A 15,154-nucleotide genomic window follows, 5' to 3' on the forward strand; every position below is an offset into this window, starting at 1 on the left:
TTTTTATCTATACACAAATGTTTTGCCTTTCGTTTCTATTTTTAGCTGAATGCGTTGTTTTTAAGGCAATCATTTACAATCACTTTAATGGCCCTGTAGTCTATTTTTCATGAAATCATAACTTACTGTGTTTTTTTGCCACCTTTTAATGTTCTTCATGAGCTCCCGAACTTCTCCTTTCCCCCTGACTTCGATAAGTTTGTAGTAAGCAGTGCACGTCAATTGTGGTCATGTGAACTGTTCTATACAGACTACATATCCCATAGTTCCTAGTACGTCTTGAGAGCGAACAAGAGCTACTTTCCTACATATAGTGGGACCATGGAGAATGAAGCCACCTTCTTAACAGAAAGTTAGATCACAACAGGAAAAAAGGATTTTTGGAGATTCTCTTTTTTTTTTTTTTTTTTTTTTTTTTTTTTTTTGCTGCACTGCGTAAAAATGCATTCTGTCCAACTTTTCCTCAGCGCACACCAATACAGCGCATTGGTTTAAACCAAAACAACAAGAACATAAGGCTAACTGCCTTGCCTGTCCATTGGAACTGCAAATTTAATGGACATTTTCACTTTCTGTTTATCTTGGTCGAATTGACAAGAAAGAGACCCTGTAGAAGATACTCAATTGTTTTTAACAGGGTTGAAATGTATGTGGTACAGCATTTTTTTTTAAATTTTCAATGTTGTAATTTATCACTTAAAAACGTTAACATTCCACACATTGCCAAATGTAATCAAAATTTCGATTATTTATTTTTTTATTATGGGTAACTACAGTATATAGCACTTTACATAGAGTACATCACATCAGTCCCTGTCTCAACGAGCCTACAATCTAGGACCCTTATCTCATGCATGTATGTGTGAGCGTGTACATGCGTACATTGGCCCTAGTATGTGTGAGCGTGTACATGCGTACATTGGCCCTAGTATGTGTGAGCGTGCACATGCGTACATTGGCTCTAGTATGTGTGAGCGTGTACATGCGTACATTGGCCCTAGTATGTGTGAGCGTGCACATGCGTACATTGGCTCTAGTATGTGTGAGCGTGTACATGCGTACATTGACCCTAGTATGTGTGAGCATGTACATGCGTACATACATGCTCACACATACTAGGGCCAATATAGAAGGAAGCCAATTGATCTTAACCGCATGTCCTAGAAAACTGGAGTACCCCATGCAAGCACAGGGAGAATATGCAAACTCCATACAGGTAGTGCAGATCAGAAGCATATGTGGTCAGCATGACGCTTAGCAATATCTGTGTGGCCAGCAATACCTGAATCTGGTGACTTTACAGGAAACAGACTGTGCTTAGTCAGCATGTGTGAACATGTATGTACCTATTGTAGTAGGCTGCAGTGTGTACCGGCCTCGTTGTGACGTGCGTACATTAACATGGGCATGTGATAGAAGTGGACCCCGGCACACAGGGACGCTGTGCTGCATCTTTAATGAGGCACATCCCAGGATTGTAATTGTTGGTTACGTTCCCCTCCAGTTAACGAAGCCCTGCCCGGCATTCTCCCGCCTCTCTTCCCAAACTAATGCAGGCGATGATGCATTTGCCTATAGCTGGACTGATGCATTTTTAATATTCCTCCAGGCTAAGGAGCGAGCAGGATACAGAGCGAGGCCTCGCACTGAGTGCACTAATTCCAAATTCCAAGCAGCAGCCTATTGTGTGCATGTCACCCTGCTCGCAGCATCGCCACCTAACCCTTTGCTTACCATAGACCCCCCACTGCCCATGCTCACTGCTCATTAATATGCCTCCCACCACTGCTGGACAGTCCATATTCATTTAATATTAAATAACAATAAAAGTGTGCAGCTGCTAATTCAGCCGTGTTTTATCTGCTACATGCAGATGTATAACAGAGCCTATTCAGTCAGCCATGTTGACTTGGACTTGGGGGGTGGGGGGGTGAAGCATTTGTTTGTGCAACGGGGTGATAACATCACTCCAGCTAGCTAATCTTTTTTGCATCAGTTATCTATTTAGGTTCAGGTGACTTTTTTTTTTTATTCAGCTTCCCCTTTAAATAGGTTGACGAGCCCCTAGCCTCGATTTTTCTGTATTGTCACTCTGGACCTTGTGTATGCAAGAAGAACTGCTTGTATTCCCTCACAGCTACCAATCAGATTTACGCTTTGAAATGACATTCTCCAGGGCAAGCTTGAATCTGATTGGTGGCTGTGGGAAAATACTGTCAGTTCTTATTACTGATACCCGAGACAATTAACGCCAACATAGAAGAGTGGTGGTTACTGGTGATATCAGTCGCTATGATAGCATTTCCAGCGCAGTTGGTAAACCTCTTCTGAGAACCATTCCTGCGTACCTTCCTGGAGAGATTTAATTTTGGCAGCATGGTGTCACTGCAAAGGTTAACACCGCCTTGCAGCGCTGAGGTCCTCTTTAGCCCAGAGGCACTATCTATATGGAGCTCGTATGTTATCCTATGTTTGTGTTGCTTTCCTTTGGATGCTCTGTTTTCCTCCCACAGTCCAAAGGCTTACTGGTAGATTAACTGTCTTCTGGCTAAATTATCCCCCGCGTGTGTATTTGTTGGCTCCACTGGGGCAGGGACTGACGTGTCTGAATACATTTATCTTGCAGTGCAGATACATAACTTGTAGCTTCTCTGCAAAGCAATGACAGAAAATTCAAATTCCAATTTTTGAAACTGCAAATAAATAGAGGAAATATTACTTTATGCTATCGTAAAAGGTATATAGGTATAATAGCAGCTCAGGCTTTCAAGATAGGTGCACTTTAAAAAAAAAAAAAAAAAAACCTTCCTATAGCATATCCTTTTCCTTGTCCCCTGCCTCTGGCGGCACTTTGAAGAATTGCACATGTGACATAGAAAATAATAGCAATCTCTAGCTCAGCCTATTTACTCAAGGTGTCAATTCTTCTTACATGTTCAGCATATCAGAGCTCAACTAGGACACTGTAGGTTGTAAACATTGCGCAGCCCTAGGTAGGCCTAACAGTGAGAATGGGGGATGTCTGTATCTACAGTAGGTACTATTTTGATGAATATAGGAGTTGTATGAGTGCGATTTTTGGAAAAAGTACTGTGAAGTGTGAGAGAGATCCAGTTGTTACCCACAGTGGTGCTGTTGGGTATTATGTTGGGTATTGGCTCTCAAACAGAGGAGCATGAAAGGTCTGGACATTTGTTGGAAAAGCTGTTATTTACCAGTAATATAAAGAGAACCCTGGCCACCTGGAAAAAAACCCATGCAAAGACATGGAGAGCATCACACTCCATGCAAATAGTGTTCTTGTTGGGACACTTAACCAACAAATGTACATATCTCAGAAACATTGTGGATCAAATATTATTAAAGTTGTGTAGAGTCTACAGAGGCATCCATAGAGGCCAGCCTCTTTCATATCATGATCATCACTGACCAAATTCTATTAAAGAGGCAAATAAAAATAAAGTTGTTTAGAGTCTACAGGTGATTTCATAGTCCATCCTCCACATAATAGAAAAAGGAGTCTGGGGCCACCTCAGATGTGCCCCTGGCAAGAGAAGGTAGGTTTGGACTATCTCGGTACCTCAAGGACTTAGACAAGATATATTTGTTTAAAACTAAAATTTCATGAAAATTTAAGAATAAAAACAATAAGGTAGAAACTATATGTACAAAAATATTAATACAATCAATTTTTACAACTGTTTACAATGCTTGAATATTTGTTGAGAAAACAATAGTTGACCCCCAATGTTAGTATGGGGTATTGAATATGATGCGTCTTGGCAGCTGTCCTCTACTAGTTGTAAAAATATCGTATTAATATTTTTGTACATATGGTTTCTACCATATTGTTTTTATTCTTTAATGTTCATATATTTGTAAACAAATATATCTTGTCTAAGTCCTTGAGGTACCGAAGTAGTCCAAACCTACCTTCTCTTGCCAGGGGCACATCTGAGGTCACCCCAGGCTTCTTTTTCTATATAATATGGATGATGGTACCCACCCCTGCCTTAAAATATTCTAACTGAGGCACAAACTTTTCAAATACTCCTTCACATTATGATCATCACTGACCAAATAATATTAAAGGGGCAAATATTAATATAGTTGTGTAGAGTCTACAGAGGCTTCCAAAGAGGCCATCCTCCTTCACATTATGATCATCACTGACCAAATACTGTTAAAGGGGAAAATATTATTATATTAATAAAGTTGTGTAGACTCTACAAAGGCTTCCATAGAAGCCATCCTCCTTTACATCATGATCATCACTGACCAAAGTTGAGCTTAAGAAGGGAGCCTACTGGAGTTTGACTTTCTCTACTAAAGTTAAGCTTTGCATAATATGGTATCATAAGTTTCAAGGCAATCTATACTTGAAGGCATCTACTTTTAATTCCTTGTGGTCATCTAATAAACAGACTTGACACTTCTTACTCTAAGCTGCCAAAAAAAGATGAATGAGGTTGACTTTAATGCCAGTACTGGAGGCTATATAATACATGTTTGTCAGGGACACAACATGATGTACAGCAGTACATTCTGATCCTGGGAGGGCCTGCCTAATAATGTCTGACACATTTATACTCCAGTCCATAGAAGGACTGACTCACTAAATGTGCCACTGACATTGGCATACTTTGGCCCTCAAAAAGACTGACCCATGAAACATGCCACTGTCATCGCTACACTTTGGTCACAAAGGTTCTGACCCCAGAACATGTTTCTGTCATTATCTGGAAATATGGGAGTATTTTCCTCATTTTGCAGTTGAAGAGAAAGAGAGAATTAGCATGTAAAGGCCCCAGTGCCTGTATTTCATTTACATTTCATGTCTGAATCCAACCCCCTGCAGATTTTAAACAAAACTCCCCCTGCCTGGTCCCTCCTTGAGGTCAGAGCTGCAGCCTGCTCCCTCTTTAACCCTTGTGTCCCATTTGCAGCCCCCAGGTTAATCAGGACAGGGTAAGGGGTCATGGTTTCTGCTGTATCCAAATCTTCACAGCTGGAACCTAAAACTCTCTGATCACCTGGAAGTAGCAACTAAAACTACACAGTTCAGGAGAGAGGGAGCTGGGCTGGAGCCTAAAGGCAGCAAACCCTTTGAATGTGGGATTAAAGGGTCAATAAGGGTCACTTCAGCTCCCAGAGGGGGTGTATGTACAAATGAAAACGACCCCTCACATCCCAAGCAGCAGATTTCCTTTCATCCTGCTCTTATCTCCCTGGTGTTAGGTTTTCTAAAAGCTTTCACAAAAGGAACCATAGAAAATCAAGTTCTCCCTCTAACTGCTGCAAGTTCCTCTGTGAATGTGTGTTGTTACTGAGCCTGCTGCTACCTGTTAGCGATCAAACATTTAACTGCCTCTTGTGACCAAACAAGAGGTTGATAAGGTTACTGGATCAATGGTGGCGTTCAAGACTTGTATAAAATGTATACCTTGTACAGATATGTTGAAGATAATATAAGTGCCAAATGACTGCACAGTGTGGAACTTCTTATGTATCCTGATTTACATGTCAGTAAGGATAATCTAAGCCACAGTGGGCCACATTCTGTGTCGTAAAAAGCAACTGAAATGCAGGATATTGTTCTAGGCTCCATGCATATGGCCGTACAAGGAGCGTACAGAGTGCTCACTCTGCCCATTGAGATGAATCAGAAGATGTGGCTGTACGCAATAATGTGGTGGTGGTGGTGGTGGTGGTGGGGGTTTGAATAAGGCACCCACACATTCATGTACCTACAGATAGTGTGTGTTCGGAGCATATGTCTGTGCGGGTGCTTTACCCAACCCCTGGCACAAAATATTCTTAATTCATCTCAATGGGCAGCTATCCATGTCAGCAGCATGGTCGATGAAAAGTGATTACACTGCACACTCTACGGCCATGTGCACAAAGGCTTAAAGTTAGGAGCTGCTGAAAATGATCAGATGTTACCAGTTGACCATTATACATCTATTCATTGCCCTAAGCCTGCCATTAATGGCTCAAATTTTGATCAGTTCCTACTGAATCAGATGAAATCTGACCCTGTTGGTACCACCTGGCTTAACAAAAGTTGACTTTTGTCATAGAAGCTGCATGGAAGTCAATCTGATTGGATCCAATCAGATGCAGTCACTGTTTGGGTATTCTGACAGCCACTGGTGCCAGTTTTCAGAATACTATAGCCAGCAGAGGAGATTCCATCATAATCAGTTCCTACTGAATCAGATGAAATTTGGCCCTTTTGGCAACACCTGGCTTAACAAAAGTCGACTTTTGTCACAGAAGCTGGGTGGATGTCAATGTGATTGGAACCAATCGGATACAGTCACTGTTTGGGTATTACCTGACTGCCACTGGTGCCAGTTTTTGGAATACTATAGCAAGCAGAGGAGATTTTATCATCCACACTGCTTAGCGTGGATGGAGGAATCTATTTGCGGGCTGAATAGGAGAAATGCATACTTGTATGGCTAGCTTTTAGGAGAGCATCTAATATATAGACTAGAGGCTGCCAACTCTGAAAAGTGTTGTCTGTCCCCTCCTTTACATAATGCTAACTGACGAGCATGCCTTACGTACAACAGATTTTGGGAAACTCTTACTGCATTCTGGGAGCAAGGCTTTCTTTTTCCCTGGTTGAGACCTCACTGTTTAGGAACACATTAGGAACTCATAAAAAGTAGGAGTTCATTCAAAATACTAACAACAACTTACAAAGCCATCCACAACTTGGCCCCCAGCTACATCACTAACCTAGTCTCAAAATACCAACCTAATCGTTCTCTCCCTTCCTCCCAAGACCTCTTGCTCTATAGCTCCCTGTTCACCTCCTCCCGTGCTCACCTCCAGGACTTTTCCCTAGCCTCTCCTATTCTATGGAACTCTCTACCCTAATCTGTCCAACTATTTCCTACTCTGTTTGCTTTTAGACAATCTCTGAAAACCCTCCTCTTCAGAGAAGCCTACCCTGCCCACACCCAACAGTTGTACTTTTATCTTCTCCATCCGACCATCCCCCACAGTTATTACCTTTTGTATCACTTGACCCTCCCTTCTAGATTGTAAGCTCTAATGAGCAGGGCCCTCTGATTCCTCCTGTATTCAATTGTAATGTAACTGTACTGTTTGTCCTCATGTTGTAAAGCTCTGCTCAAACTGTTGGCACTATATAAATCCTGTATAATAATAATAATAATAAGGCTTTGCAAAAAGATAATATGATGCACATTGTGATGTTAGGGCTCATGCACACAGGACGTTTCAAAAAAGCCAGCGCTACAGTAGCACTAAAAACTCAGGTTCTTTTGTGTTTTCTTTACGTTAGCGTTATTGCGCGTTTTCAGTGTTTTTGTATGTGAGCGTTTTTGAGCTTTTCTTCATTAAAAACACTCTTTATAATGTAAAAACGTCATAGTCGCGTTTTTGGCGTTTTCCATTTTTACTGCTCCTGGAAGCACAGGCTGTTTTTCTCTACTGCCCCTAAATGCTTATGCCTCCAAATGCCTCTTGACAGTTTATGTGTGCATGGACACATAGACACATAGGCTAACATGGAGGGGCTTTTAGAGGCAGTTAGACCCCTTTCACACTGGGGCGGTTTCCAGGCGTTATTGCGCTAAAAATAGCACCTGCAAACCGCCCCTAAACAGCCTCCGCTGTTTGTTCAGCGGTGCGCTGGCAGGAGAAGAAAAAATCTCCTGTCAGCCGCTTCTTTGGAGCGGTGAAGGAGCGGTGTATTCACCGCTACTAAACCGCTCCTGCCCATTGAAATCAATGGGATACCGCGGCTATAGCCGCGCTATACGAGGGGTTTTAACCCTTTTTCGGCCGCCAGCGGGGGGGTTAAAACCGCACTGCTAGCGGCCAAATACCGCGGTAAAACAGCGCTAAATATAGCGCTGTTTTACTGCCGACGCCCCCTTCCGCCCCAGTGTGAAAGGGGCCTTAAAAGAAAAAACGTCAAACGCCCCCCAACAGCAGCTGTAAAAATGTCCTGTGTGCATGAGCCCTAATACACAGCAGTCACATTTCAGTAAACCTAAATATACCCAAATAGTCTCCAGTCTGATTGTTGAAAATAAATTCTTTGGGAAACAATTGAACCATCTGTAAGGATGTTTTCAAATTACATTCAATATACAAATTGCTGCAGCTCCATTCACATAGCACTAATAGTTATTTACTTTTTCCCCCAGAATAATTCATGGATACGCGACCACGATGAAACAGGCTCCACCCACTCAGGAACGCCGGGTCCATCCAGTGGAGGGTTGGCTTCGCAGAGTGGGGATAATTCCAGTGAACAGGGTAATGCTTCATTTCAGCTTATAATGACTATGGTCTCTTTGTACATATAGGGGGTTATTTACGAAAGGCAAATCCAGTTTGCACTACAAGTGCACTTTCAAGTGCAGTCGCTGTAGATCCGAGGGGGACATGCAAGGAAAATAAAAAACAGCATTTTAGCTTGCACATGATTGGGTGATAAAATCAGCAGAGCTTCCACTCATTTCAGATCTACCCCTCAGATCTACAGTGACTGCACTTCCAAGTGCACTTTCAGTGCAAAGTGGATTTGCCTTTCGTAAATAACCCCCATAGTATACTAAAGCCTATCCCTTGTGCCATGTGGTCAGTTAGTGATAAAAAATACTTGGTTGAAATGTTTTTTTTTTTTTTGTAAAAAATATTGATACAATTTTGAATTATTAATTTTAATGACATATCTTTATCTGTGGACTCTCCTATTGCTCACCTTTGATAGAGCAGCCATCTTGGGTCATAGCCGCTTAGTGGCGCAGTGTCTGATCATGGAGCCGCGGGGCAGGGTGGGCTAATGCTGATTATAATCACAAAGGCTTCTAAGGAGAATGCAAGATTGTTCTTTTTGCAGAATTGGGTGAAGAGGTAAAGCCAATCAGAGATCATTGAGTAAGGGGGGTGGGCACTAGACCCCACCAGGGACAATTGGGAAAGCCAGCTGCATTTCGAGTTGGTCATGAAGGCATTTCAGTGTTTGCTTATAGATCAGGATGACTGATATGGTAATTAGGAGCGGGATTCCAGCACTTGGCCTGTAAGGGAAAAGAATGGGAGCTGGGGAAGTGCCTGAGCGAGGGGCCACAGAGAGGGCAGCCATACACTCTGCAGGCTGACCCTGTGTTGTCCTAGGGGAGCTCAGTGATAAACTGCTGAGAGCTCTCTCTTCCTCATGATTCACCATTCAGATCTGCTGACCATCCACAGCTACTCCATTTCATTCTGTAATGTCATCTGTAACATGAATATCCTAGTCAGCGTCCACAGGGTACAGCACCCCCCCCCCCCCCCCCCCTTTCAGCCATCATTAAAATGACACGGTAACGAATTGGGTCTATGTGCCCCTGCAAGAGACTTAGCACTGAAATCACAGCTTGCTTTTCTCCTCCTTGTGCCAGACCAAGGCCCCCCTCTCTTATTGCATTGCACCACCCACCCTCCTTTCCTCTCAAACTTCAAGGTCATCAGATAAATGTGCAGAGCCAGTTCTGTGCGTTAACTGGGCTGCTGAAGAAGTTTTTTTTTTTTTTTCCCATCTGTGTGCGACCTCTCATTCATAAATATCTTCATTTCCCCCCCACCCCCTCCACTGCCTGACACAACTCCCCCCTTCGCCACTTCTCCTTCTCCATACTGCTTCACTGTGTGTCTGCTTCATTGACTCACAGCAAGGGCTGCTATAAAGCCACAGGGAGTGTTGGTTAATCACAGAATAATCCTAAGGGGGGGCCCCAGTATACAGCCCCCAGATCTGCGCTTTCCCATCGCAATGACACCCTCCCTCTTCCAGTCGCTCCTTGCAGTATGTAAACTGGATTAGTGTAAAATAAACAACTGGAACAGACGTGTGCTGGCTGTTCCACTAACTGCCATTCTAGCTTGGACCTGGAGGATCTCATCCAGGGCCTGTAGTAGCTGGAAGCTTAGGCTGCCCGTAGGCATAAAACAGCGTTTTTGACTGATCCATCGGTTGTACAATTTAATATGAGAGATCGCTTCATATACACTAACAATTTTCCTGTGTTCGTGGTGTTGGGTAATATCAAAATGCTTCCAGGCACGGGCAGTGTCGTGCCACACTTAACACATGTACAGTATCAAAAGTGAATACACCCCTCACATTTTTGTAAATATTTCATTATATCTTTTCATGTGACAACACTAAATAAATTACACTTTGCTACAATGTAAAGTAGTGAGTGTACAGCTTGTATAACGGTGTAAATTTGCTGTCCCCTCAAAATAACTCAACACACAGCCATTAATGTCTAAACCACTGGCAAAAAACATGAGTACACACCTAAGTGAAAATGTCCAAATTTGGCCCAATTAGCCATTATCCCTTCCCAGTGTCATGTTACTCGTTAGTGTTGCAAGGTCTCAGGTGTGAATGGGGAGCAGGTGTGTTAAATTTGGTGTTATCTCTCACTCTCTCATACTGGTCACTGGAAGTTCAACATGGCACCTCATGGCAAAGAATTCTCTGAGGATCTGAAAAAAAGAATTGTTGCTCTACATAAAGATGGCCTAGGCTATAAGAAGATTGCCAAGACCCTGAAACTGAGCTGCAGCACTGTGGCCAAGGCCATACAGTGGTTTAACAGGACAGGTTCTACTCAGAACAGGCCTCGCCATGGTCGACCAAAGAAGCTGAGTGCACGTGCTCAGCATCATATCCAGAGGTTGTCTTTGGGAAATAGATGTATGAGTGCTGCCAGCATTGCTGCAGAGGTTAAAGAGGTGGGGGGTCAGCCTGTCAGTGCTCAGACCATACGCTGCACACTGCATCAAATTGGTCTGCATGGCTGTCGTCCTAGAAGGAAGCCTCTTCTAAAGATGATGCACAATAAAGCCCGCAAACAGTTTGCTGAAGACAAGCAGACTAAGGACATGGATTACTGTAACTGGAATGTCTGGTGGTCTGATGAGGCCAAGATAAACTTATTTGGTTCAGATGGTGTCAAGCATGTGTGGCGGCAACCAGGTGAGGAGTACAAAGACAAGTGTGTCTTGCCTACAGTCAAGCATTGTGATGTTAGTGTCATGGTCTGGGGCTGCATAAGTGCTGCTGGCACTGGGGAGCTACAGTTCATTGAGGGAACCATGAATGCCAACATGTACTGTGACATACTGAAACAGAGCATGATCCCCTCCCTATGGAGACTAGGCCGCAGGGCAGTATTCCAACACAATAATGACCCCAAGCACACCTCCAAGATGACCACTGCCTTGTAAAAGAAGCTGAGGGTAAAGGTGATGGACTGGCCAAGCATGTCTCCAGACCTAAACCCTATTGAGCATCTGTGGGGCATCCTCAAAGGTGGAGAAGCGCAAGGTTTTTAACATCCATCAGCTCTGTGATGTTTTCATGAAGGTGTGGAAGAGGACTCTAGTAGCAACCTGTGAAGCTCTGGTGAACTCCATGCCCAAGAGGGTTAAGGCAGTGCTGGAAAATAATGGTGGCCACACAAAATATTGACACTTTGGGCCCAATTTGGACATTTTCACTTAGGGGTGTACTCACTTTTGTTGCTGGCGGTTTAGACATTAATGGCTGTGTGTTGAGTTATTTTGAAGGGACAGCAAATTTACACTGTTAGGCCCCTTTCACACTGTCGGACCGTTCAGGTCTGCCTGTCAGTTTTGTCGGCGGACCTGAACGGGCACTCCATGCTGGTCTATGGAGCGACGGATGTCAGCGATGACATGTTCGCTGACATCCGACCCGGTCCGATCCGCTAAAATCAGACGGATGCCCCCACATTCGCATCCGTTCCTGGCGGATCGGGTGAGATTTGATGAAAACGGACATGCTGTCCATTTTCGTCTGATCTCTCCATAGTAACCAGCGGCACTCGACAAGCCCCTCCCCGCTCAGTGAGCAGAGAGGGACCTGTCATCCGCCGGCTCGGCGGAGATCAATGGAGAGATTTCCTGCTGAGCTGGCGGACAGGGGCGGACTTCGAGGCAGCGGATCCGCCTTGTGGGAATGAAGCCTTATACAATCTATACACTCACTACTTTACATTGTAGCAAAGTGTAACTTCTTCAGTGTTATCACATGAAAAGATAACAAAAATCAGTGTAATAATCTTTGATTTTTTTTTTTTACATCCAAGATATCTCAATGAGACACCTGTGCAGTATAACCCCCTAATCTGTGTGATAAAACCTTTCCTGAACTGAACACAGAGCTACACTTTAGTAAATTAACACTTTTGCATGTTAAAGTTTTAAAAATATGTACTTTCCCTTTCTCTCATTAAATGTATATGCATAATGCCTAGTACACATGATTAAAAATCGTACGTTCTGATTGTACGATAATCTGATCCTTAGTACACAGCTTTCGAGAGCCGATCATGACAGATTATGCTAAATTATCCAAAGTGAAAAACACAACATTTTCGTATGATTTTTATTTAATCTGTAGTTTTTGTCCAAAAAAAAATCAAAAGAGCAAAACTACGCATGCTTGGAGACGACATAATACATTACAATGCAGCGCACTTACATCACTTCTGAGGTTGTATTGTGTCGTACGAGAATGATCGTAACTTCAGTAACCTCTTCATTTTCGATATGGAGACCAGCATGCAAAAAAAAAAAAAAAAAATGGACGATCATTTGTCTGATATTCTCATCGTTTGTACGAGGCTTAAGAAGCCAGCCAAACTAGCATGTTCAATAGGAAGGCTCTACATCCTGCCTAGTAGCAGTGCACAAAGGTTGTGCCTTTCTTATCCTCTTTAATGACAAAAGAGGATAATAATAATAAAGACTACGTTCTTTTTAATCAGACTATACTATATATGCACTGTCTGGTAAACTTGCAGTGACGCATGTTTACCAGACAGTGCATATATAGTATAGTCTGATTAAAAAGAACGTAGTCTTTATTATTATTATTCAGGATTTATATAGCGCCAACAGTTTACGCAGCGCTTTACAATATAAAAGGGAAACAATACAGTTATAATACAATAAAATACAAGAGGAGTAAGAGGGCCCTGCTCAGAAGAGCTTACAATCTAATCGGGTGGGGCAGGTGGTACAAAAGGTTGTAACTGTGGGGAATGAGCTGGTGGAAGTGGTAGGAGATTAGTTGGAGACGTGATAGGCTTTCCCGAAGAGATGAGTTTTCAGGGATTGCCTGAAGGTAGCAAGAGTAGGGGATAGCTGGATAGATGGAGGTAGCGAGTTCCAGAGGATGGGAGAGGCTCTGGAGAAATCCTGGAGACGAGCATGGGAGAAGGAGATGAGAGGGCCTGAAAGCAGGAGGTCTTGAGAAGAGCGGAGAGGTCGATTTGGGTGAAACACCCATAGCTCTCCTGGTAGCCATGGACCTTGTAATCCATGTTGTCCAGTTTTAAAGCACACAAGGGAGCTTCAAATGTTTTAAATGGCAAGAAACAATATTTCCAAATTAGAATTTAACATATTCATGTTTAGAATCTAAGGTTCCATATTATATCTCCATTCATCTCAAATAGAAGACTACAACGAAATCATTTTATAAAGTCTTATACTAGGCATACACATAGTGACCCCAAGAAGAATAAAGAGCACTTCTCCAAGCACAAACTTACAACAACCCGGTGGCTTCAATGCTTGTCCAGTCTACTGAAAATGACTGTCAAAAAGAATAAAGAGACACACACCAGTTGCCAGCTCAATCACTCTGTGTAGAAAAATGGCTTCAGCCTGTCTCCTCCCAAGCCACGCCCCTTTGATGCGTTTCACTCTCCCACGGGCTTAGTCATAGAGGTCTTTTCTTTTTAAAAGGAAAACACTTAGCTGCATGTGATCCATCATATATCTAATTTTTAAAATAATATTTGGCTCAGCACAACAAAGAAAATGATTTGGTCAAACTCAACTAGGTTTTCTGCTAAGACCAGTCATTGACTTTAAATGACAAAGACTGTTAATTGATCTATAAAGGTTCCAATTTATCTGGGTCGTGATAGATCTAATAATAGTAGTTAATCACATTCAACTGGACTTGTTCTGCAATGTTGAAAAGGTTTCTCAGCTTGTTCAAGGCACTTATTCCGTTCTAATGAGTCTCAGGAAAATATTCCAGCATTTATATCCAAACAGGGAGCACCAACACCTCAATCCAATTATCATGGAAAAGCAGATGTTATTGTCTTAAGGGCACGATGGGATTTTCACACCTACCCTCTTGTCCCTAGATATGAACATCTGCCTTGCCATGATAATTGGACCAAGGTGTTGGTGCTACTCATTTTGGATATAAATGCTAAGGAATTTCCTAACAATTATTAAAAATGAAGAAGTGACGTGGATAAGCTCCAAAATGCCTCCATTATTACAGAGCAAGTCCAGCTCAATGTGACTAACTACTGCTAAATATGTTTAATTGATCAAGCCAACAAATGTGTGTAGTTGATTCATTTAGACAGTCAACAAAGGATCATATCACATATACCCTTCACCTAGAGCTGAGATGACAGTTGTCGAGTCTGGATTTTTTGGGGTAGATTAGTGATTATCTCATGTTTATGAGCTATCTCCAATAATGCTGTCCTCTCTTAGGCTGGCCATGCACGGAGCAAATTTCTTTCCTGTAACCACAGACAGTGCTGATGCAGGAATCCCTCCTGCCGGGCCATTGTCTTCTCCCGGTGGGGGTGGGGGAGGGTGAGGAAAGCCATCTCCACTGGGAGAAGACAGGGATTATCGCTAGCAGCTATAGCAGCTGCTAGCGATAATCGCAAGAGAATCCGGCAGGCTGGTTGTGTATGCTATTATTAAGCACCAGTGGGAGTGATTTGAAACACTTCAGCTGCTTGCATTTTATCCTTATTTTGTATGGACTAAGTTTCAATAAAGTAATTTCTTTGGAGTGCGGCCCTCCGGATTCTTTTTCTACCTACAATGGTGGGTTGTGCAACTTGGTACATTCATCCTGCCCATTAATGGTTCGAATCTCAGCCGGTTCCTGGTGAACCAGACGAGATTTGAACCGTGTTTGGCCAGCCTTAGGCAGGCCATAGATGATCCGATTTTCTTTCCTGCAACCATAGCTCATGCAGAGCTATTGTGTTCTCCAAGTGGAAGGGGGAAATAATCGCATGAAAAATCTGACAAG

The 15,154-nt window shown here is 42.8% G+C and overlaps 1 protein-coding gene across 3 annotated transcripts in view; it reads left to right on the plus strand.

The window, feature by feature from the left end:
- The window catches only part of MEIS3 (Meis homeobox 3), a 68,107-nt gene that overhangs the window by 24,595 nt on the left and 28,358 nt on the right, over positions 1 to 15,154 (plus strand). For all 3 annotated transcript variants that reach the window (XM_073598699.1, XM_073598701.1, XM_073598702.1), the window contains exon 7: positions 8,193 to 8,304. In XM_073598699.1, the coding sequence (XP_073454800.1) occupies positions 8,193 to 8,304 (112 nt within the window). The remainder of the gene's footprint in view (positions 1 to 8,192; positions 8,305 to 15,154) is intronic.

Source organism: Aquarana catesbeiana, linkage group LG09 (assembly GCF_042186555.1).
Source record: "Aquarana catesbeiana isolate 2022-GZ linkage group LG09, ASM4218655v1, whole genome shotgun sequence".
Lineage (NCBI taxonomy): Eukaryota > Metazoa > Chordata > Amphibia > Anura > Ranidae > Aquarana > Aquarana catesbeiana.